Source organism: Rhagoletis zephyria, unplaced genomic scaffold (genome assembly GCF_001687245.7).
Source record: "Rhagoletis zephyria isolate East Lansing unplaced genomic scaffold, Rhagoletis_zephyria_1.1 Rzeph_scaffold_00096, whole genome shotgun sequence".
NCBI classification, from domain to species: domain Eukaryota; kingdom Metazoa; phylum Arthropoda; class Insecta; order Diptera; family Tephritidae; genus Rhagoletis; species Rhagoletis zephyria.
This window is the reverse complement of record NW_016157180.1, coordinates 152,872-176,340: the sequence shown is the minus strand read 5'-3', so window position 1 is coordinate 176,340 and position 23,469 is coordinate 152,872. Positions and strand designations below refer to the sequence as shown.

The following is a 23,469-nucleotide window of genomic DNA, read 5'->3' as shown; positions in this document are numbered from 1 at the left end:
CTTTGAACTAATGATTGGTACTGAGTTAAAGAATGCACACACATAAAAGATTGCAGCCTTTTCAATACTCATTCAGTGTTAAACCTTTTTTTGATTGGGCATTGGTTTTTTCAATCTTGCTATGAATATGTTGATGTGTGAATTCATAACTGCTTTGAGAGAATGGAAAATTCAAAAATTTTAAACCTCAATCCTAAGCGAAGAATAAGTAATGAAAACTGGATAGAAAAAAATTGTTGATTTAAAATTGAAAATGATTTCACACTTACACAGCTCTGATATGCAGACGAAATCCTGAAGCCACCTGAAATCTCCAACCAACTAACTAAAATTTCAATCCTTTTATTTTCTTTCTGTTAGATTAGCATCCAGCTTTACGTCATCCATACTCTGTTCCCGCATACCAGGCCTAACGCCACAACAACGCCAACTGTGCAGCGAATCGCCCGACGCACTGATCGCATTGGGCGAGGGTCATCAGATGGGCGCACATGAGTGTCAGCATCAGTTTCGCGGTCATCGCTGGAACTGCTCACAAGTTTGGCAAGAAGGTGTTTTTGCGCACGTCATGTTTGTCGGTAGGCCATTGCAAACACGGCGCTCTTTCTTTAGCGATGAGTAAAGCAAAGAAAATAAAATTTTCATTTTATTGCAGGTTCCCGCGAGGCGGCCTTCACCTACGCCATCGCTAGCGCCGGTGCAGCGCACTCTGTGACGGCAGCCTGTGCGCGTGGCAACATTTCACTTTGCGGCTGCGATATGCGGCACAAGCCCACCAGCGTGCGACGCGCAAGCGCCGACTTTGACGCCAGTGGACTGCAGTCGGACACGCAACCCTGGAAGTGGGGCGGCTGTTCGGCCGACATCGATTTCGGCATGAAGTTCGCACGCAAATTTCTTGATGCACGCGAAATCGAAGGCGATGCGCGCAGTCTCATGAATCTGCATAATAATCGCGTTGGCCGGAAGGTTAGTATATAGATACATTCATACATACTATATGGAAGTGAGTAATTCTGATGCAAATGCAATTTATCATCTAAATACTTTTTCGCACAGCTAGTTAAAAACCTGCTAAAGACGGACTGCAAATGCCATGGCGTGAGCGGTTCGTGTGTAATGAAGACGTGTTGGAAGAGTCTGCCACCGTTTCGCCAGGTCGGCGAAGTGCTCATGCGGAAGTACAACAAAGCCAAACTCGTGCAAGCCGTCAAAGGCAAACATGGACTGAGATTAGTATTAAGCAAGTAAGTAAACAGAAATGTGAAGGAGTGAGTGTGTGCTTGTGTGGGCGTACGATCATTGATCATTTTGCGCATTGCTTGTGATTTTATCGATATACATTATCTACGTGTTGCAGGAAGAATCGTTTCGGCAAGCATGTTCATGTACCGAAGCGTATGGAGCTCGTCTATCTCCAGGCGTCGCCGAATTATTGCGAGCGCAGTGTGCAACTGGGCACACTCGGCACGACGGGACGCCTTTGCAATCGTACCTTGCATGGACCTCAAAGCTGTGATCTACTGTGCTGTGGGCGTGGCTACAATACGCATCAGATACGCCGCACCACACAGTGCCGTTGCCAGTTCAGGTGGTGCTGTCAGGTGCAGTGTGAGGTGTGTGAGGAGAACTATGAGGAGTTCACTTGTAAATAAATGCAATTTTAGTGCAGAAATACGAGCTTAAGTTAAATTTGATAAAACGAAATGTTTACTGTTAGACATTATAGCGCTTGTGTGCTGAATAAGTGGCTTATTTATTATTTAGTTCGCTTTCGTGTAAGATATTTAATTTGTATTGCAGAGATTTCTCTATACTCGAATGTATGTATTTATGTAGTATTAAGTAGGTTATGTTTGACGTCGTTATTCTTATGTATGTAGCTAGAGTTAGCTATTAATATATGTAGATTTCTTAAATTGAATTTTAAAAATAACTTATTTATGAAGTTTTCGAAAATCGAATTATATATTTACATAAATTATATTTTGCACCGATCAAAAACGAAAGAAATGTGTCGTTTTTACTTTAAGGTTTATGATGCAGGTCAATTATCACGGTTTAGTCCATATGAGACCCAGTCGACAGAGAGAGTTAGGGTGACTCGCTCGATAATTTTAAATTTTCAAATTTTATGTTTCTGCCATTCGTTAAAGTAAAGTAAGATTTTACATATATTTTTGTGCCTGAAGGTTCTAGAAAAAACTCACGAAAAAATCATGAAATAACCTAAACAAATGCCAAACAAAAACCTCAAAAAATAAAAATAAAAAAATATCCCGAATACCTGTGGAAATTCAAATTCGAAGAATCCCTAAAAAATCTTAACCGGAAAATTCTCGAAAAAATCATAAGAAAATTCCCGAAAAGTGTCTTAAAAGCATAAAGACTCCCAAAACATTCTAAAAATAAAACACTAAAGATCCCGAACTCTCCCAAAAAACTCCCGAAAACGTTAAGAATCCCTAATAAACCTTAACCGGAAAATTCCCCAAAAATCATAACAAAAATCTTGAAAAGTCTCTAAAAACCATAAACAACTCCGCACATTTCCAAAAACAAACTCTGAATGGGTGAAATAATAAAAAAAAACTGGTAAACTGCGGAACAAGTTCCTAAACAACATTTGAAATTACTCGAAATAGTTCCGCAAAAAACCCCCGAAACGTCTCGAATCGAAGAGTCTTGAAAAATCTCCGAAAAGTTTCGACAAAAATTTCGAAGAGTCCAAAAAAAAAGCTTAAATTTTCCGAAAAATAAAACACAAAAAAATTTAAAGCTTCCCGATAAGCCCAAAAAGCACAAAAAATTTTTAAAGCACATCCTGAAATATTCTGACAAATAAAAAAATCTTGAAAGGTTTCTAAATAGTCTCGAAATGTACCGAAAAAAGGTCCTGAAACGTTTCGAAAAATAAAACACAAAAAAACCCAAAAGTTTTCCGAAAAATAAAACAAGATAAATTCCGAAAAGTTTTCGAAAAAAAATTCCAAAAAGAGCAAAAATTCCTAAAAACTTCCTGAAATATTCTAAAAAGTTTAATACGAAAAACTTTAAAAGTTTCGCAAAACAAACCTAAACTAAAAACTTCCTCAAATATTCTAAAAAGTTTAATAGGAAAAACTTTAAAAGTTTCGCTAAACAAACCTGAAATACTTCAAAAATACCGGAAATTATAAAAAACATACTAAAATATACCGCAAAAAACACGTAAAAAGGTTTTCGACAAATTCCGAAAAGTGTCTAAAATTTTCCAAAAATATCCTGAAATATTTTGAAAAATTTAACACGAAAAACCTTAAAAGTTTCGGAAAATAAACTTTAAATATTTCGAATAAAAAAAAAAACATGCTAAAATATTCCGATAAATAGGACCCGCTACCTAAGAAAGGAATGTCAAAGTTGTGACTTATGCGTATGTTGTTGTAATAGCAGCTACAGGCCTATTCCTTTCAAACGTTAGCATAATAATTGAAAAAGACCTGCAAAGGCTACATGTCTAGGTTGCGATTGGCAGCCTAAGTGTAAACCCAGCCAAGACAGAACTTATCCTATATAGAAATACAAATTCCGGAATTCAGATTACCGTCGCTAGACGGAAAGACGCTTGCATTATCCGCCAGCACAAATTACTTCAGAGACTTGCCAGATAGGAAACTTAATTCGAAAATCAATATCGAATTTCGTAGTGAGAATGCCTACACAGCATACTATACTTACACGATAATCTTCAGCAGAATCTGGGGTCCGGATTAATAGTAACAGGTGCAGTAAGTCCTGCCCGATAGAAGCGCTAAATGCTATCGTCAATCTGATCCTTATCGATATCCACTCGAAAGAAGTGGCTATGAAATCGAGGGCCAGGTACTTCGGACATGAGTAGATTATAAATAAAATGCAATTAGGTAGGACAACATACTATAAGGTAGGTAATCTAAGCTTCAGCTGTAACGTGCTAATTTTCTTCTAATCCAAATTAGACGGGAGAAGAGGCGGAGGGTCAGATCGAGAAGGTACATACACTAACGGATGCAAGATGGATTTCGGTGTGTGAGAGGAAGTAAATGCCGAGGAACTCGGTGTTTTTCTATCTCTGTGATTGGGGAATGATACAAGCATCTTCCAAGCGGAAGTAAAATCATAGGCAATAGAGTCGGATATAAGAGTAAAGCAACAATATATTCTGAGGCCAGGTGGTGCTATTATTAGGGGCTACCATAATCGAAATCGGTAGATTCATTAGAGAATCAGAATGGTTCGACCAAGCGACATTGGATGTATTTAGACAAGCAAACGCCGCGAGAAATGAATCAAATGGCGCAAAATTGCGCTAATTGAAACCTAGAAGCGACTAGGAACCACTGCAACCAACCAACCAAAGAAATTCCCGTGCCCAGTTTTCACTTTAGAAAACTTTGGTTTGGAAATTGGTTACTTGTTTATTGTTATTGTTTCTGGAACTTTGCTCTAAATACGACTACACCAGTATTCTTATGATTAAGCTCGAATCTATTAATATCGCTTGTGGCTATTGCTCTTCAGGAGCCATCTTCAGAACAATAGCTTCCGTCATCCCTTGCCAAATTAGGGTGGGAAGAAACCCGGTTTCGGCATTGTGCAACTCGAGTGTAATATTTTGGCCGAAAAAAATTACAACTATGCTGGCTTGGTCATGTCGTAAGTATAGGTAAATAAATGAGTATGGCTTGATTAAAAGACAGCGATTCAGCACTCGTAAGTGGATAATAAAAGCAAGAGCACGAACCATCACAATAAAAGGGCTAAGTTCAAAGAGGGATGGAAAAATTTCAATGGCTAAGTAAAAAGGATTTAACTACGCTTAATAGTGTTCCCGGTGTATATGAATCGGTCAATTACCAAAAGGAATAAGTCAGCATTTTTCCAATATGGAAAATTTTATGCAGTTCAATTGAGCACCTTTATACGAACCCAACTGCATCGCCGGGATATTTTATTTTTTTATGTATGTTACCGCGGGGTTTCAACATAACTTCCGCGGACATTAGTTTCACCAAACCGGCACATAGGTTCCATGGAAGCTGTGTCGTGAAATTACTATCAGCGATCGATTTTTGTAAGTAATGTAAGACATAAGTTCCGCTCACTGTACAAATTGCTGTGGAGTTTTTAAAAATTCTTACATTTTAGTGTCAAGGCTCGAAGTCCGGCGCAAAATTTGATATTTTCGCTTAAACATTTTTGAAAAAATTGTCAATATTCCGAGAGCCAAGACGATCAATATGAGAGTACTATTTTTAACACTTTTTCCACGAGATAAAATAATGGATGGATATAAGACTTTTGGAGCACAAGCGATGTGTTTCAATTGTTTTACATTAGTGCAGCCAAATTTCGAATGATTTCGAAGCTGTTGGTTAAAACCGGTAAGTGGAATTATGACTTATACGGTTCTTTTTTAATTTTGTGCATTGGTTTTAGAAAATGGTGAATGAACTGTCTGTTTTCAGTTTTAAAATGCGCACCACTTCGGCTAAAGAAAGGTAATACTGCATTGGAAAAACGCTTACCTATGTACTAACGAAAATTGCTTCCGCTTTCTTTCGCTTCTCATCTCAGAAGAGGATGCTGTTTGTACCCAACTTTTGCGAGTTTGAATGGTGGTTATCAGACACCGGTCAAGAAAAAAAGCAAACCCTTCGGCGGGATTCTGAAATCGGTAAGACCTACAAGTAGGAATGTTGCGATACAAGTAAATACGAGTATGTACTTGATACTTTTGTTTCGATACCAACTACTTTTTTACTCGAATCGTTGTTTCGATGCCTACTTGGTATCGAATCGATTTGCGCAAGTGCCATATCTTGTCGGCCGTATTTTTCTATGGAAAATAATTGCATCGTTTTTATGAAAAATAATTGCTTTGAGCAATGGCATCGCCAAAATCTAAAATGTGGATATATATATTTCTGCAAAGTTAGAGATACCACAGCAAAGTGCCAGCAATGCTTTGTAGCCGTAAAGCTTTGTTGGAACCTTTCAAAGGTTGACCTTTTTGTCTAAGTAATCGCATTACTTCTAATGTATATATCGATACCTCTACTGAAACTGGCTGCCGAGATAGGTCGAACTTCCACTCAGGTATCGCAAAGGGTATGTTACAGATAAAGCATGAAAATTACTTTCGCCTTGTTGCATATAAAAGATGACAAATTATCGATATAAGTTGGTATAGATACATTCGGTTCGCTCATATAAGTAGTATCGAAATAGCGATTTGAATAAACTCATTTGAGTAGGTATCCATACCTTGATGGTATCGGAACGTCCCTAGTAGGGATGGGTGAATTCGATATTCGAGATTCGAACTTCAATCGAATATTAGCTCCAAAATTGCGAATTTTTGATATCGAACTTTGTGTAATTTGACTTCTTACAAGTCTTACCAACAAACTTTTTAATTTTTAGTAAAAAAAATTGTTTGAAAATTCGAAAAAATTCGAATTGAATCGAATTTTCACCACCAAATTTCGAATCGAATAATCGAATGGTTGGACAATGTTCGAAATTCGGAAAAAATTTAATTTAATCATTAGTCCCTACCTGCAAGTTGCTGTGAGAGGACCAAAACAATTTTTATCGAAGGTGGCTTTAGAAAAAGTAATCGAGAAAACTTCATTAGAAAACGATGAAGAAGACGAATTAGACATTGAAATTGAGGAGGAAGTGGATGATAACTTGATCGAGTTTTCTAAGAAAAATTCGAACGCAAACACTTCTGACAGGCCTCAAGGCGTTCCAAATTCTGGAATTCTCAAAATCTGTATAAACGGTAATCACAAAAAAATATTCAAAGTGTTGCTCGAATGATATTACAATTAACCCTTGGTATACATATAGTATGTGTAGTAAAAATTATATAAATGAAATAAATTAATAAATTGTCATTGTTGCACTGAAACCGTAATTGATTTTTGGTCCTAAATAGTAATAATTAGATCGCCAGAGAGGCGAAGTGACATCCAGTGTGATACTAATATGGTTTAGATCTGATCATTGGATCATGACGAAATAAACGGTACTCCTTAATTTTTATATAAGAGTTGAAGTCGGTTTTATTTTTGGCTTAACAAAAAATAGTTTTAGGTCTTTAAATCATCTCAAACATTAATTTTCCAAATTTAAATCTTGTTATCAGTCACGAAAAATTAAAAAAAAAAAAAATTTAACTAAGCCTGAGGGTAAATCAGGATTTTCATTATTTTTCTACCGAAAATTGTTTTGCACTCAAATAACCGGTTCCGTAAATTCCGTTAAACTTTCTCCTCTAATTTTAAGAATTTCCCATGCCAGTCAGCATTGCCAGCATGAAGCTTTCGGCACACATTCCAATAGAAATACTCACACGCTGCTTCTACATTTCTATTATTCGCTATTTGCCATTTGCTATGAACTTACTATCGTTCCGCTATTTCTACTTGTAATGGAATTTTCGTATTATTTACAACAAAATAGCAAAACTCCCAACCCTGCACTCCCGCACACTTCACACCCTCCCAAATAATACAAATGTGTGCCAGCAGCGCAATACGAATAGAGAGAAGTGACTAGAAAAATACGAGAGCGATTGGATGAGCGAGAGTGAGTGAGTGAATCGTTAAAATTTGCAATTTGCATATGAGTAAATAAGTACATATGTATGTATGTATGTATGTAGCGCATAGTATGAGAGCATGTAACCGCCTGATGTCCTGTGGCAATACGCTGGCGCCACATTTCATTGATTACAAGTGCCATTACCAATGGACGAGCGAGCGAACGAAGCGCATGACACAAATGGCCAAATGACATATACGATGAGTGGTACTCTGTACGCGTACATGAGTGATGACTGTGAGTGTACGTACATATGTATGTTTGTATGAAGTATATTTATCACGTGTGTGTACTCGCGTGTAACATAATTTTGACCAGCTCTTTGCCACCAATCTAACAAAGCGGGGGCTGGTAGGGGAGATTAAGGATGTAATTGGGTGTAGTTAGTACTGGAATGGTTTATGGTGTTGCCACTTTATGTCGATTGTTGCTCAAACCGAATTCATTTCGACTAATGCGAATTTCCACTCTTCTTCTAACATACATACATATCTTTGTTGCTGTTGCTTTGACTTAGTGAGTGAAGATAGTGTGCTCCATGCGCGTAGTTAGGTGAATAAGTTTTTCAGCTCAACCACGAATGCGAACGTTTTCACTAAACGGGCTTTTCGCACGATTCGGCTATACAACGACGGTGCAGCAATTCAATACTTTTGGGTATAACAGTAGCGGCTCGCCGAACTAGAATTCAGTTCTTAAGGGTAGTTAGTTGGAAAACGGCGTCAAAATCGGGCTAACGGTGCCGCACAATTGGGTTGATAACACATTTTTTTTTCTATTGTACTAAAACTAGTGGAGCAGAAGGGGGCTAAAGAGGCGCAGGCAGAGGGCCAAGTAGCAGAAAAAATGTATATATAAATTTAGTAGTAATTGCAGAAAAAGTGTATACGGAGGTGGAGAAAACATAAAAAATTCATTTAAAAAAATTGTGTTCAAATGTGGAGAATTCCAGTATCGCTGTATAGCAAGAAATCGAATGCATTGTGCAACCCACCAAATATCATTTAAAAGGTATATACATTTTTAAATAAAACAAAATGGTGAAAAGTGTACAAAAAGATATTTTTGGTTTGAGAAAATTCGACATGAAAACCTCAAAAAGAAGTTGAAATGAAATGAAATTTTCAGTAAAGCAAAAAATTGTTGGAAAATTCCTTTGAAAATTTCCTGAAGCAAATGTGGAAAAAATGAACGTGAAAATTTTGTTGGGTATAACAGAGAAGACGGTGTAATGACCAAGCAAGCAAGTGATGTGAAAATTGGAGTGAAGAGCGCGGGCGGTGTGGCGAAGAAAAGTGGCAGGAGGGAGTTTTCTAGGTACAGAAAAGTGTGTGCGAGTTAAGGCGAAAGGAGAAGTGAGTGTTGGTGAAAATGATGGAAAAATGCATTACTCCTGCACACGCATAGGCACGCACACGCACAGTTAAATATGTGTGGAGTATCTATTTATTCCTTCGGTGTGTGTCTAAAAATAGATTTCCCGAAAAGGTATGACGATGTGTGCGTGTCTGAATGGGGAGCGAAATAAATTCGAAGAAAACTTGAAAAACAAAAAATATAATGAATTTACTACAACTAAACTGAGCTGAAGTTGAAAATAAATGTTAATGAACACAAAAGTTGACAAATAACTCACTAAAATTGCGAAAAAGTGAAAAGAAGACGCTTAAAGCCTTCAAGGGACCAGACGTCTCAAAACTGTGCTACTGTGTTAAATATTAAGTACCTACTTACATGCTTACATATCAACATAAGTATGAGTACATGCACATGTACATTAGGATGCCTTACAAAAGAAAAAAGTTATTTTTCCACCGGAGCTATAAAATTTGTTATATTTGAGACGATGCCTAAATATTTCGCAAAATATTACGATTTACGTAAGCTGTACCAATTTGAAAATACCACCGAAATCTCATTATATTTATTCCATTGAAAAAATTTTATAAATTTAAAAAAATTTTATTTATATTATTATTTTTTGTTTTTTAACAAATTTTATTTATAAAAAACTCGATTTTCAGAGGTACTCTTTCGGCCACGCAAATATTACCACCTCTTAAAAAAAAATCATGTAGAATTATGTAAATTTAAAAAAAATACAATATATAATATATATACACAAGCCTTGATTTGATACCCTTTTCAAAAAAAAAGTAAGTCGAATTTTGTAAATTAAAAAAAAGAAAGATTTTTTTTTTAAATATAATTCAAACTTTAACAAAAACCATATAAATAAATGACTCTAAAAAGCTTCAAAACTGTTTTATCAAAATTTTGCAAATTTGAAGTGGCCCAAAAATTCTCGTTGGTTTTTGAAAATTTTTTGACGCCGGTCTTGTGTATTATAATTAAAATGTTTAATGAATTTTGTACAGATTTGGTAACTTTTATATACATACATATATAGTTTTTGTTACAGTCGGACCTATATTTAAAATTTATTTTTTATTAATTTACAAAACTCGACCCAATTATTGTTTAAGTGGGTTAAAGTTTTCGTAGCCACAAGCGTATATTCAAGTCGGTCCAGCTCACCTTAATATTTTTCCAAAATATTTTGACGGTAGGGGTAAAATATAACACATTTTATGATTCCATCGAAAAACAGTACCGATTTCTTTTATGGAGAGTGATGCAACCTAGTGCACATACACATGTACATGTGTATCCACAGAATTTCCATAAATGCGTGTGCATGCATAATTTTAGGCGTTCGAGCGCGAGATGCGACAACGACAAAGGCATGAACACATCGAACTAAAGTTACACTTCTCAAACACCATATACATTATATATATATATAGATACATATGTATATGTAAGTATGTACATACCTACTAATGCTTAAAGGGCGTCGAAGAGCATGGAGCTTCAAGTTTCATGCTGGACGGCGACTGTTCCGAAGTAGGCCCAAAGCAGAGCAGCGCAGCATAGAGCAGGGAGGCGCAGCGTAGAGAGAAAGTAGTAGCGCAGGTTCATTGTATTAACTCAATCTAGCGTGTGGAGGTGTGATGTATATCGATTGAAAGCAAAACAAAAATTTATTATAAATTACATCAACCTACATGTGATATGGCCTGCGAACAGTTTGTGTCACTACCACTATATACATATATACCGACATACATATACAAACGCTTAAAAGGCACATGCATACACCTACAAACATTTACCATATACACACTAAAATAAATTTGTATGCGTTAATGTGTATGTGGGTGCGTTTAATCGCTTAGTAGAGTTATAAAAATATCGTAGATTAGGTATATGTATTGAAGAGTACCACAAAACATGCATATTCAGATACATATTTAAATGCTAGAGAGCAGTAACTTGGAGTTACCCAGCGCAACAACAAAATGTACTGCAACGTTTTTAGCGGCTGCAGGGCATATCCACTAATGGCGCTTTCTTTTCTCGAAAAAAAATGTCACCTTCTCATATGGCAACATTGACAGAGAGTCGAGAAAAGAACACGAAAGCTGGTCAGCCCTGGCGCAGGGCAGAATAAATGCAACTTTATTGCGAAAAAGGAAACTCTATAAATGTTTCCATGAAATGCGTATCTACAAGTATTTGTAACTCAGTGCGCTCCAAATGGAGCTAAACTCCAAATGAAATGTGCAGAAGAGTATAAAAGAAAATAACGAAAAAAAACTAGAGTAGAGTGGAGTACACTTAATGTCGAGTGTGTCATCTGAGTAATTTTTAGCCGCTTTTGATGGAGTTGAGTGCTGCCTGGCTCCGGTTCTTTGCTCCGCAAGAGCATCAAATATTTTAGCTGCTTACCGGCGGGCGGGTAAGCGGGTGGGTGGTTGTGCTCACTTATCTCTTGTCTATGTATTGAATATGTGTCAGTGTGACTATAAGTTAACTGTTTGACTAACTGAGAGACTGACTGCATGGCTGTGTTACTTCCCTGCAAAAAATTGTGCGACTAATCTCTGAAGAGAGTATTCCGAGATTACTCTCAATCGGGTACAATAGGGCATTAATTAGTCGCAACTAGTCTCATACGGGTACTAATGGAGATCAATTAGTCTCGACTCATCTCTTATGGGTATAATTGGAGATCAATTAGTCCCCAACTCAACTCTAACGGGTACTATTAACGATTTAATGATATGTACGCACTTAGGCAATGCAATTTCATGTGCGGGGTTGGCACGCAGGGAGAGTATTCGCCTAACAAAACTGAGCACCCCGGCTCGAATCTCAGCTGGCGCAAATTTTTATTTTTATTTTTTAAAAGTGACTAGTCGCTTTTTATACCCGTTCGGGTATAAAGGTGAACAATTAGTCTCTTCATAGGACATGCTCGAACAAAAGCGAACAGTTCATTCCATATAAAGAGATCAAAAGTGGTATTAGTCGCATGCTCCTTTGCGATTGCTCCCGGAGTCATCCCGGATTAGTCCCATTTTTTGCAGGGTAACAAGAACATTCATATATGCAGTAGGTATTTATTAGCAAGCTAGGTAGTTAATCTAAAGTAATAAATAGGAGATTTGTGCGCTAGCTTGTCTATTTTTTTGAAACTTTTTGGATGAAAAGTAAGGAACTGTTTTATTAGAAAAATGCAAATGGCAAATGTGTATGCAGAAGAGAATCCAAACTCAGATGGCACATTTGCCAGACAATTTCTGATATCAGACAAGTCGCACAAATGTCTGAATAAAAAGTTGTCTATTTAGACAAGTCTTACAGGTTTCGTACAGATTTCTGGGCGAAGTGTCTAGAGAATTTTATGTATTTCCTTATCCGACATGTCTGATCGAATTATTCTTATTTCCCAGGATTTTTTTCTCAGGTATCAGTGAGATATCCGTCAAAATCGTCGATGATTAAGTCAGAATTACCCACGACGTGTCGGTTAGAAATCATAAAGTTTTCCCAGAAATCATAAAGACTTTTTTGCCGACGAGTCTGACGGATATCTAACAGATTTTTGGTAAGTTTACTAGTTGGGAAGATAAGCGAGGTAGAATGATAACGAAGCACGCGCAAAAGTATGAAAATTTTCTGTTGAGAGGATGGTTTTGATAAAGAATAAGACGTGGCAAAAAGGTAGTTTTCTGTTGTGAATAAAGCATCTTAAAATTTTAGTCGTGCCATTAAATCGATCGCGCAAAATCTAAAAACCCCGAATGATTGCTATGAGTTTAGTTAGTCTATACTCCGAAAATCCCATAATCCGTGAATCGTTTAATTCGTTCATATTTCAATAGACTTCTCACTGATTTATTGAGAGACAAAAAAAATCAATAATAGCTAGAAAAAAATAAGCTCCTAAAACTTTGTGTTTACTAAATATATTAAAAATATAGAAAAGTGTCAATTCTGAAAAGAAGCTTGTGAATCGATTTTGAATGGGACTACAAAAAAATAATGATTCTAAACAAGTATGTTATTGATACACTCAGCGGATTTCAAATGCATCAAAAGAGAAAATAAATGATATCAACAAAAGTAAAAACTGTAAAAAAATGCTCATTTAAACTTTGAAAAGCTTTTATTTTATTTGTCAATGTTATTGTGGCTTATTAACATTTTATTTTTAATATTTTTATTGAGCTTTGTACCACAATTGTTTATAAGGAAAAATTGAAAAGGCAACAAAGTCTAAGTTAAATTATAGCAGCTATTTCGAAGATCACCACATCGCTCTGCATTTAATAGATGCTATTTTCATATATCGGAAACACGAAACAAAAATCTGTATTAACATATAAGAATCGTTTTATTACGAGTATCATTTTATTTCAAAACCTCCTGGAACTCAAGATACAATAACAAGCACATCCGCATACTTATTTAGCTACAGGAAAATGCTCAGTTTGAATTACATTTATTACAGTCATTCAAAAAATTTTGATTTGAAAACGAATTTCCTAAGAAACTTCAAAATAAGGAGCAGTTTATCAATTCGTCGGAATATTTTTTTCTTAGCATATAATATAATAAACGTGATGGCCGGTACAAGTAATATATGTATGAATGTGGATATATGCATAACGACCGCTTAAAATCGATCTCAAATTTGTATTTTTTTTTTGTTGAAATTTAAGGTGTATGTTATGTAGTTTGACTATTGTCAAATAAATCTAAAGCTTTGTATTGCATGCGCGCCACGTTTTTCGTTTTCAATCTCATAAATGGTTTCTAATGACTTCTGCTAAAATTTTAAAATGAAAAGTTATCAAAACAAATTCTATGGCACTGAGGAATATTTTTTTCTTATTTTTAGTCCATTTATATAATATATATATTTTGTAGATTAAAAAGTTATTTTTTATTTAATTTTTTTTTGTATGAAATTGAATGTGTTGAGAAATAATTTGCGAGCGAGTTGGCTAAACAAAATCCTGGCCAGGATATTTTTAATTAAATATTAAAATAATATTTTTTATTAAACATATGAGTACAAAATTAAAAAAAAAAATAATGATAATTTTTGAATATTTAATTAAAAATATCCTGTCCAGGGTTTTTTCCGACAACCCACTCGCGAAATACTTCTTTACACGTTAAATTTCATACAAAATAGATTGCATCCATTAAATAGATGGGTGATCTTGTCGGATCTTAGATCTTCGACTATAAAGGCCAAATTAGAGGTGCCATAACCATAATGCCTTAGCCAAAACTTAACGAGCAAAATACTTCAGAGCTGCTTATGGTTATGGTGAAAAACGAAAATTAAATAGATACCTACGGTTATGGTTATGGCTCTGGTGCTATAGTAAGGAAGCAAATAGTAGTGAAAATAATTGCAAATACATTAATTTCTTTCATACCGCACTTTAATATGTTGATAGGTCTTTGGTGTCGATAGAACTTTATTAAACCTAAATTAAAGCGTACTGATGATACCTTCTATGCATTCATCAATGGATATTGATCAATATTATTGATCGTCTATGGACTGCTTTACATAGCCGAATGTAACTAAGGAGAATATTTTGATTGAATAAAATATGTCAACTTAAGCCACCTGCAAACATACAAAAGAGATTAGTGGCATATGCGCATATCTGTTATTATTTTCGCAATCATGATTTTTTTGGACTTGGCTACTGAGTTTTGTACTGTGATTTTTGATCATTAGAGCAGTCAAACTGACGCAATTCCTTAACCGGTAGAGAATATGCCGTCTTGATTTTAAGATAAGGAAATTATTTAAATAATTGCAGTGAGAAGTTATAAGCTGAGAAATTAAACGATTCGTTTTTGCTTTTGTATGAAATAATGTTACTCATACGCCATGTATCTACGCGTTCGATCAAACTTACTAGGAACAAAGAACGTAAATCTATAAGAAGAGACAATACGTTATAATTGTAACGAGTGGGAACATCAGGAGCGTGCTTTCTCTTTTGCCCAAATACGTTTTGTGATTGGATGAAAAGAGATGTTCACACTCGCTACAATTATAACGTGTTGTCTCCTCTTATAGATTTACGCTCTTTGCTAGGAAGAAATTAACAATTGATTATGTGAAAGTGACTAGTCGCGGTGCGGTAGGATTTGTACGGTTTTGTTAAAAAATAATTTTCTGTTAGAAAAAATTAATTAAAAGTTGAAAATAATAAAATTAATAGTCAGAATTTGTTAATATGTGAGTGTCGTATAGCTATGCTAAGCACTAATCTTTAATATCGTAAAAATTAAAAAGAAAATACTCTGGCCGAAGATTTGAATTGCGACCATTGCGACTGTTGAAGCAGCGCGAGCAAAATGACATACACACTTATTCATCACAATTTGGAAATGCTATCAGCTGACTGTCTCTTTTTGTTTTCACCACACATTTGTGACTATATATCTCTTACTGAATACCCGAATCGTCTCAAGCAATAAAAAGTGTAACTATTTTATAGTTTCAAATTGTGTGGTTTGAGATTATTCTGACTTACAGAATACCTCAATTCTTACGTAAGTGTCGGCCCTCGTAATTCTTAAATTTTCCATGTTGTAAGTACCCTTGCTAGGCCCATGTTCGCTTCAAGGGGCGTGTGTGTATCGGTAACAAAGTTCTACGGGAAATGCTGGTGAATACTCTTTTTACTATGGTGAGGCAGTTTTGCCAATCTGCTGTGTGAAATGAAATCTTTTTGCCAGCAGCAAATTTTTGAAAACCGCAGATTTATGGGGAATAAAATATTAGTAATTGAAGAGAAATTAATATTTTAAGTAAACATCTAGCATCATTGAATCCAATTAATCAATTTAAGCTTTTATTTAACGAACATTTGTGAAAATTTTTTATGCATATCTCGAAAATTTCACTAGCCTTATGAGTTACTGAAATTTTATACTTGTCAAGAATTGACTCACACACTCTCAAGATATCTAAAATTGTTTTTAACTCTGTTTACTATAGTGAATCAAAAAATAAGAAACAAGGCGAATTTATGTAGGTGATGTTACTAGATCAGCTGCCAAATTAAAAACCCAGTAGCGAAATTGTCATCGGTGACATCGTCACAGAGCCCAAAGTCATTTGAGACGTAACTTTTCCCTGCATGACTCTTAAGTGACTAATGCATGACATTCGCTACGTGGAAATTTTGTTTGAATTTCCCCACACACTCTTACAGATTTTGACAGTTTATGCCGCCAAAGCAAAAACAAAATACATGTAAATTTTTGTTTTTGTACTCCTGCACTGAGGCTTGATACAATTGGTTGCTGCCAAGAGGGTTCAAGTGCCATCAGACGGAACATAAAATTAAATTTTTTTTCCTTCTTAATTACGAAAAAGCATCTGCGAACTTCACAAAGCCCCATTTTATAACGTACATACTCACATTTAAAACGAGTTGGATTGGTGCTCTTTCATATGCGTATTTTTTTTTAATTTAGCACAAATTTTAGCAAAATTTGTTTCCCTCAGTGTGCTATCACCTTATATTAATTCGCCTTGATAAGAAAATCGTTTGTGTTGTTTAACAAAAAACCGCATTAAAAAGCAAACTACGAGTGTACAAGGTTTCTGCCTCCTTCTCACCACTTTTCTTCGAAATCGATCAAAGCTTAGCTCGATCCTTACAAGTCCAAATATAAGCTCATGTCTTGAAGAGAATAAATGTACTCATTCCTGTGAAGCAGGGTTTATTTGCTTCGGCAAAGATATAGATAGAAATTGCCTCTGACGTTCCATTTTTATGAAAATCAGAAAACACTAGATAAACGCAGCAATCAGAAGATAAGTGAAAGAAGGGCTGATCCTGATCCTTAATTTGAAGCCAACACAAGCCTTTATAACAGGCGCAGCCGCAAAAGGGCCTTAGACTAAGGGATTCAAAATTCTGCAAGCAACCATATTACAGGAACGCCACGTCAAGCTGGAATTTTAGTTTTAAGATTCTCATAAATTTTCCAACTAGGGGGGATTGGGATGGCGGCCTCCTGGCGGCAAATGAGTGTTTTCCATTTACATCGATGGCTCACAGCGGAAAAAGGGGTGGACTTAGGTCTACACTTTGGTGACCTACAGATAAGGCAATCATAACGCCTTCCTGATAACTGCAGTGCGTTTCAAGCGCGGATCTGTGCCGTAGAGAAGGAGGCTTATCTCAAGCGGAACAGTAAATCTTTGTCATTTAATGTTATAGTAATCATTGAAAGGCGGCAGTAAGAACATTGGGTTTTAAGGTAGTAAAATCGAAATTAATTCGGAAATGTGCAACGCTGGCTTCGCTGTGTCACGTCAAAACCTCTCTCCGTGGTTACCTGAACATTGCAATTATCGACTGGAACGAAATAGCCAATGAGATGGCTAGACACAGCTGGGAAAAGCCAATTTACCGACCCGAACAGCTCTCTACTACCATCGACTTCTGATCTACCGGCCGTAACTAATGACATGTGCGTCAATCGCGATGGCTGTGAGGTCTTAAGATCATTATGTTGTGCCCTAAACAAAACTGAACCAATGCTCAATCAATGCGGTTTACCAACAAGCTTCCTCTGCAGAAGCTGTGAGGATGAGAGGATGAATAATCGCTTCACCACTTCCTTCCTTTGCCAATGCTTTAAAAGAAAAAATAGTCTCTAAGGAGATGGTTACATTGTTATCAGATAGTTGTGAAATAAAACGAGTTTTACGTTTTTGATTTCTAAATAGGTAACTTTGCTCCCCGTATTAGCAAAATTTACGTAAACCATTACGCGTAAAACAAGACGAATTCAGAATTTGTAAAAATGAAAACAAGAAAAATCTCATCATCTGTTCCAGCAACACTGCTCGGGATCATTTTAGGACCACTTCGGAACTAGTTCGGGACTTTTTCCGGATCACTACTAGCGACTAGTTCCGGACCATTTCAGGACACAGATGTGTACATATCAAATTTCATGAGAACCTGCCACTCACTTTTAATTACAGAAGGAGCAATTAAATAATGCTCCACGCAATTTTTAAATTTTTTTAAGAGGATAGCACAACTAGATACACATACATATGTACATAAGTATAAATGTAACATATTTAATTTTTACTGCCTGCCACTTTCAGTTCACGTGAAATTGGACAAACAAAAACTAGGCTTTGAACTGTGTAGTGTTTTTTGAATTTTAAACTTGCGTGAAAAAGGAACTATATTTATATGCCTAAAAACGGTGTTTCAAAAAATCCATTGTCCTTTTTAAAATGTAAATATTTTTCCAACCAAAAATTAAAATCTTACGTCTAATTTTGTCTCTACATGTATGCAAAACAATAAAAATAACCCGCCAACTAATTCGCAAATGTCAACAACCTCAACAGCGTCATGTAAATATGTAAATCGCCAAGAATAGCAAATATAAATCATTACAACGGCGACGGCAGCGGCGGCAGCTACACTCATCCAACAGCAGTAGGAACAACAGCCAACTAACTAACCGACCAATCAACCCACAATAGCTAAAATAGTAGTCAGCCAAACAACAAGAACAACGTCTGGGTCGACAGCCAATTGACCGTGCAATCAAATGACAAATAACAAGCGACAACGGTCATAGTCAGCAACAACGCCTAAAAGTAGATTATCGCAACCACGCGAAATTCAAAAAACCACACACACACACACACACACATGCATCCAAACGTGGGCTGTGCCAGCATGCAAAAAACAAAATAATTGAAAGCAAAAGCAAATTATTATAGTCAGTTGCTCAACCAACCAACCAACCAACCAAATAGCCAGCCAACTGACTGCAGAACGCATTCCCCGGACTGCCACAAGAATTTCTTAAGTGTGGGCAGCATTAGCAGCTGGCAGTCGGTAGTAGCGACATTCCTCAACCGCCAGCCGCCGAGATATCCTTTTTAACCCTCGTAGTGTATGTGTAGCTGTGGTGAACCGTGTAGGCGGTTAATTGGAAATTTACTTCTGTCAACGGTTGTGCCAAGAAAGCAGTCAAAATTCACCGGCTAAGCAAGAGTGGTAAGTTGATGGACGTGGGGCATGCGCTGCTTGCATACATATTGAGTATGTATGTATGTATGTATGTATGTATGTTTGTGTGTGCAGCGCAAGTAGCTCCTATTTATCCTTTATATCTACTATTTATATTCGTATGTGTGTATGTATGTATGTATATGTATGCATACTGTATGACTTAAATTACATGCATTTATGCAGGTTAAATTGCCGGCAAAAGCTAAATTGATTTCGTAAACTTGGTAAATGCAAAATTTCTATGCAAATTTATTCATTCACATCCAATTCGCATACCTTTTGATATCAATATGTACTCGTATATACGTATGTATGTGTGTATGTATATATCATACAATGATGTTTATACATATATTTAGATGTATGTATGTATGTATGTATATGTATTTTTATGTAAATAAGTAAGTAGTTGTGTAAGCGCTTAAGTAGTTTGCTTGGCAGGACCAATATAAATGATAATAATACTCACAGCGTCGTATTTATGTCGCGATTGCAGACATACATACATAAATAGAGTATAGATAGTGAGTAGAATGAGCGTGAAGTTAGTCAAGCCAAGTATTTGAATGAGGTGCATTCTTCTTTGCAGGCATACACATTACATATTTATGAGACAGGAAATTAAAAAGCATTTTTAGAATGACTTTTTAGAAAGCAATAATGCGATGAAAGTACTCATATGTTAATATTCAAATTAATAAATTTTTTTCTCTTAGTTCAAGGAATGTTATTATATTGGCCATATTGGAGAGGTAGTCGTAGTTTCTCTTTTTTTCATTTAATGTTTATTTATATTATTTGCTGTATCATTTATTTTTTTTTTATAACCCTATTAGCCTTCTGTTGTAATTTAAATAAGCGGGCATTGAGTGGAACAAAAATTAGATGAGAAAATGTATTGGCACAATGAATTTTTCACAATGCATGCAACATTTTTATAACCGAGCACACTTGTGCACATGGGTATTATAACTTTGATCGCATAACGGTTGTTTGTAACAGCCTAAAGGAACTGAAATGCTCAGAACCATAAGAAGAGTCGATTAAACGATATCCGTCTATCCGTCAGTTAACACAATAACTCCAGAAAAACAATAGATATCTCATAGATTGCTCTTTATCCAAGAAGGCTGGTTGTGAAAATGGCCGAAATCACACGAAAACCATGCCGAGCTCCCTCGCATATAATGATTTTTTTCGAAAACATAAAACTGCGTAATTTTCGCAAATACTGAATCCAAATTGTTGAAAGTTATAAAATTGTTGGAAAATAGGTGTGGCATGAATAAATGCCGTATCTCAGTAGCTGCTTCACCAACCCCTACAAAGCTCGTCGATTATGAAGGGAAACTGAACTTCAGTTTCGTTGTCGGTGCCTGAAGTGGTACATATGGCAACTAGCCTCTGAAAGTTGGAAACTGAGTTACAATATCTACAACTGCATTTTGTGGTTTCCAGAGTAATTTTTATTGAGAAAATTTAATTTTTTTATCAACTGGGTTGCTGATAATCATAATATACATTTTAATTTCGTTGCTATCAATTGACTTTATTTCCCACCCTATTGCGAAATAAAGTCAATTGACATTATTATCTTTTCAAAAGCGAAATAAAATCCATTGACATTATTGCTCTTTCAAACATTAAATTTGCTTAGCGTCGCGGCGGCCCGCGTACCCCGCGCGACCGGCGCGCCACACCCTGTCACGCTACGCAGTAAAAAAGCATATAATTTGTGTTTCAAAAGTGTGTGAAAATCATTCAGTTAACTTACATGATCTCGGTTCCGATATTAAATAATCAATAATTGTTTATACCCGCATTTTAGCACATTGGCTTGTTGAATGTTCCATCTAATAAATAGTGTCATCGTTCTCCTTAGCTGCTTTTAAATGATGTCGTCACACATTGCTGGCGGAGACATGAATACACTTTTCTATAATTGTTTCCTTATAGAAAGGTTGGTTTCTTTTCCACCTTGACATTCCGAATTCGTTTAAAATATGCTAATTTAAGACACAGAATTCTTTCAGTGTTACTCCGGGGTTTTTGGACATGGACTATTTCTTTATTAGTGTAGTGATAGTGTTCGCATTATTTTTGTGGAAACAAAAGATGTTTTGCCAGTTCTAGATAATTTATACACTCTTTCTTCAAATATTTCTCGTATTCCAGCTGCGATTTGCGTTTAGTTTTTCGCATCATGTTTTTACTGTATTCGTAATTTTTTAATAAAATCAATTGGTGGTAGTTCAGGATTAATAGCACCACACTGGGGATTTGGCAATAACCTTTTTCATCTATTTAAAAACAACACTTACGGGGCAATTTTTATTTTACGAACATTTTCTTTCTATGAATCGACATACTTTAAGCGTTGTTGACGCTATTTCCATTTGAATGAGGAAATAACGTCAATGACTTTATTTCAAAATTTTTGTTGACTTTTGAAAAGGTAATAATATCAATTGACTTTATTTCGCACCAGGGTGGGAAATAAAGTCAATTGACCTTATTTCCGTTGATCTTGTTACCTATCACCATAAGAAACCCTTTGCAAGTTTTTTTTATCGAAAATAAGCACGCTGACTTCTTTATAACTGTAGTTTACATGTATTCAACAGCTGCGATCAATCAGCAAATACCAAAATCGATAATGTTATTGAGCTTTGAACCACGACTTTTGTTTTGTTTGGGAAAAATGGAAAAAGCAAAAAAGTTAAAGCGCTCCAAGTTGTAGCTGTTGTTTCGGTGTTTGCAATAATCTTTTGGCAGTAAATAAGATTATCACAAATTCTTCAAAATAGGCATGAAATATTAACGAAATTTTAAGGAGTATCTTTTTTCTGTAACGATTTTTTTACGAATCTTCAAAGAAACTTATATGAAGTGATTGACATAAACTCGTAAAGATATTTCTTTATGAAAAATAAAAAAAAATCTGAAAAACTTCTGCAAGAAATTCTTCACATAGCAGCATTATTTTCATTGCCTTACCGATATTCTTCAGAAATTCCTTAAAAGAATCGAAGTGTGCACAGTTTATTTTATTTTAGAAAATTCGGCGAAAAATCGGATGAGACCTTTACGAAGTATTTAAAATTTCTATATAATTCAGAATACTCTGAAAAGATGGTTTGCAGGGTTGGTAGCCAAAGTTACCAAGTTCTTATTCCTCCTGAGACGGAGGTGAAAGCCAACATTTGGATTTTTGTAGCCTTTACTAAGACATAAGCTACAACCGGCACAAGAACCTCCTCTGCCTCTGAGATATCCAGAGCCGACCCATTCCTGGCCATCTCATCAGCCATCTCGTTGCCATGAATTCTGCTGTGCCCCGGCATCCAGATCAATGCAACGGCATGCCTGTCAGCTAAAGCCATAACGTTCTCCCTGCACTGTTTTGTTATGCTGGAGGTTATGCCTACAGAGTTTTGGATGACTGATGACTACGCTGGTGCCTACCTTAGCGTTTACAATCCTTGTACGAAGCATGGTAGAGATCCACTTTCCAGGAAGTTCTTCTTAGTGACTGCTCTATCGCCTCAGGGCTAACGAAATTGAGCGCCCCTCCTATGTCCAGGAAGGCCACCAACCTTACTTAAGACCCCATGGAGTGCACGTTCTGTGGAGCGCCCTTTATGGTAAGCATGCAGTGCAGTCGACAATTCTCCGTTGCCTTGTTTTAAGCGAATGTGCATGTCGAAAGTTGTCAGTACAAAAGACGAGATACTGATGGATCTGAAGTCCTACAGCTGCCAGTTGCCTGTGGAATAGCTTAAGTTGAAAGCTTTATGATACTCTTTCCTGAGTTCCGAGATCTTCTCACGGAGGATATTGAAATGAAAATGATTTCCGACCAGACGCCCTCCAGTTGTCTACCTTAATGGTACCTCTACTACTACAATCATTAGTTAGGGCTAGGAAAAGTGCACGTAGGAGTGCTACCCAGATTACCAATTATTAAGTTAGAGCTTAGAATGTAATCGAAAAGAAACTCACCGCGAAAATTTATTTCCAAGCTGCCCCAGATTGAATCCCTGATTTTGCAATCGCATCGGATAAGTAGATTATCCGTTTGAAAATTCTCCCCTAGACTACGAACCACATCCGGCGCTGCGTCCTCTTTGTATGGCATGTAATACGCAGCGATGACATTGCTGGAACCACCAGCCGCTTTGACTCTCGTAGCTATTAAATCCGATGAGCCGCGGGAACGGATGAGAAAAATGTGGCAATGAGATTTAACCACAAATCCTACTTCAGGCTTACTGTCCTATTTCTTGTACAATGAGTGCGATATCGACATCTCCTTCCACCAGGAAGACGGAGAGGTTATCCGTGGCTAACTTCGAGTGCTGGAGGTTAATCTGGACAATCTTCA

General features: G+C 36.2%; 2 protein-coding genes across 9 annotated transcripts in view; both read left to right on the top strand.

The window, feature by feature from the left end:
* The window catches only part of Wnt2 (Wnt oncogene analog 2), a 49,907-nt gene extending 48,009 nt beyond the window's left edge, over positions 1 to 1,898 (top strand). For all 4 annotated transcript variants that reach the window (XM_017632245.1, XM_017632237.1, XM_017632222.1 and 1 more), the window contains exons 3-6: positions 361 to 578; positions 656 to 969; positions 1,060 to 1,247; positions 1,361 to 1,898. In XM_017632245.1, coding sequence (XP_017487734.1) covers positions 361 to 578; positions 656 to 969; positions 1,060 to 1,247; positions 1,361 to 1,655 — 1,015 coding nt within the window. In that variant the 3' untranslated portion in view covers positions 1,656 to 1,898. The remainder of the gene's footprint in view (positions 1 to 360; positions 579 to 655; positions 970 to 1,059; positions 1,248 to 1,360) is intronic.
* A 6,449-nt stretch (positions 1,899 to 8,347) lies between these two features.
* Positions 8,348 to 23,469, top strand: part of brp (ELKS/RAB6-interacting/CAST family member bruchpilot) — a 150,408-nt gene continuing 135,286 nt past the window's right edge. For 3 of the 5 annotated variants that reach the window (XM_017632189.1, XM_017632170.1, XM_017632211.1), the window contains exons 1-2: positions 8,350 to 8,646; positions 18,410 to 19,070. The gene's annotated coding sequence lies outside the window, so the exon portion shown is untranslated. Of the gene's footprint in view, positions 8,647 to 18,409; positions 19,071 to 23,469 lie in introns of all 5 variants that reach the window. The other 2 variants (XM_017632181.1, XM_017632173.1) reach the window with 2 other exon arrangements.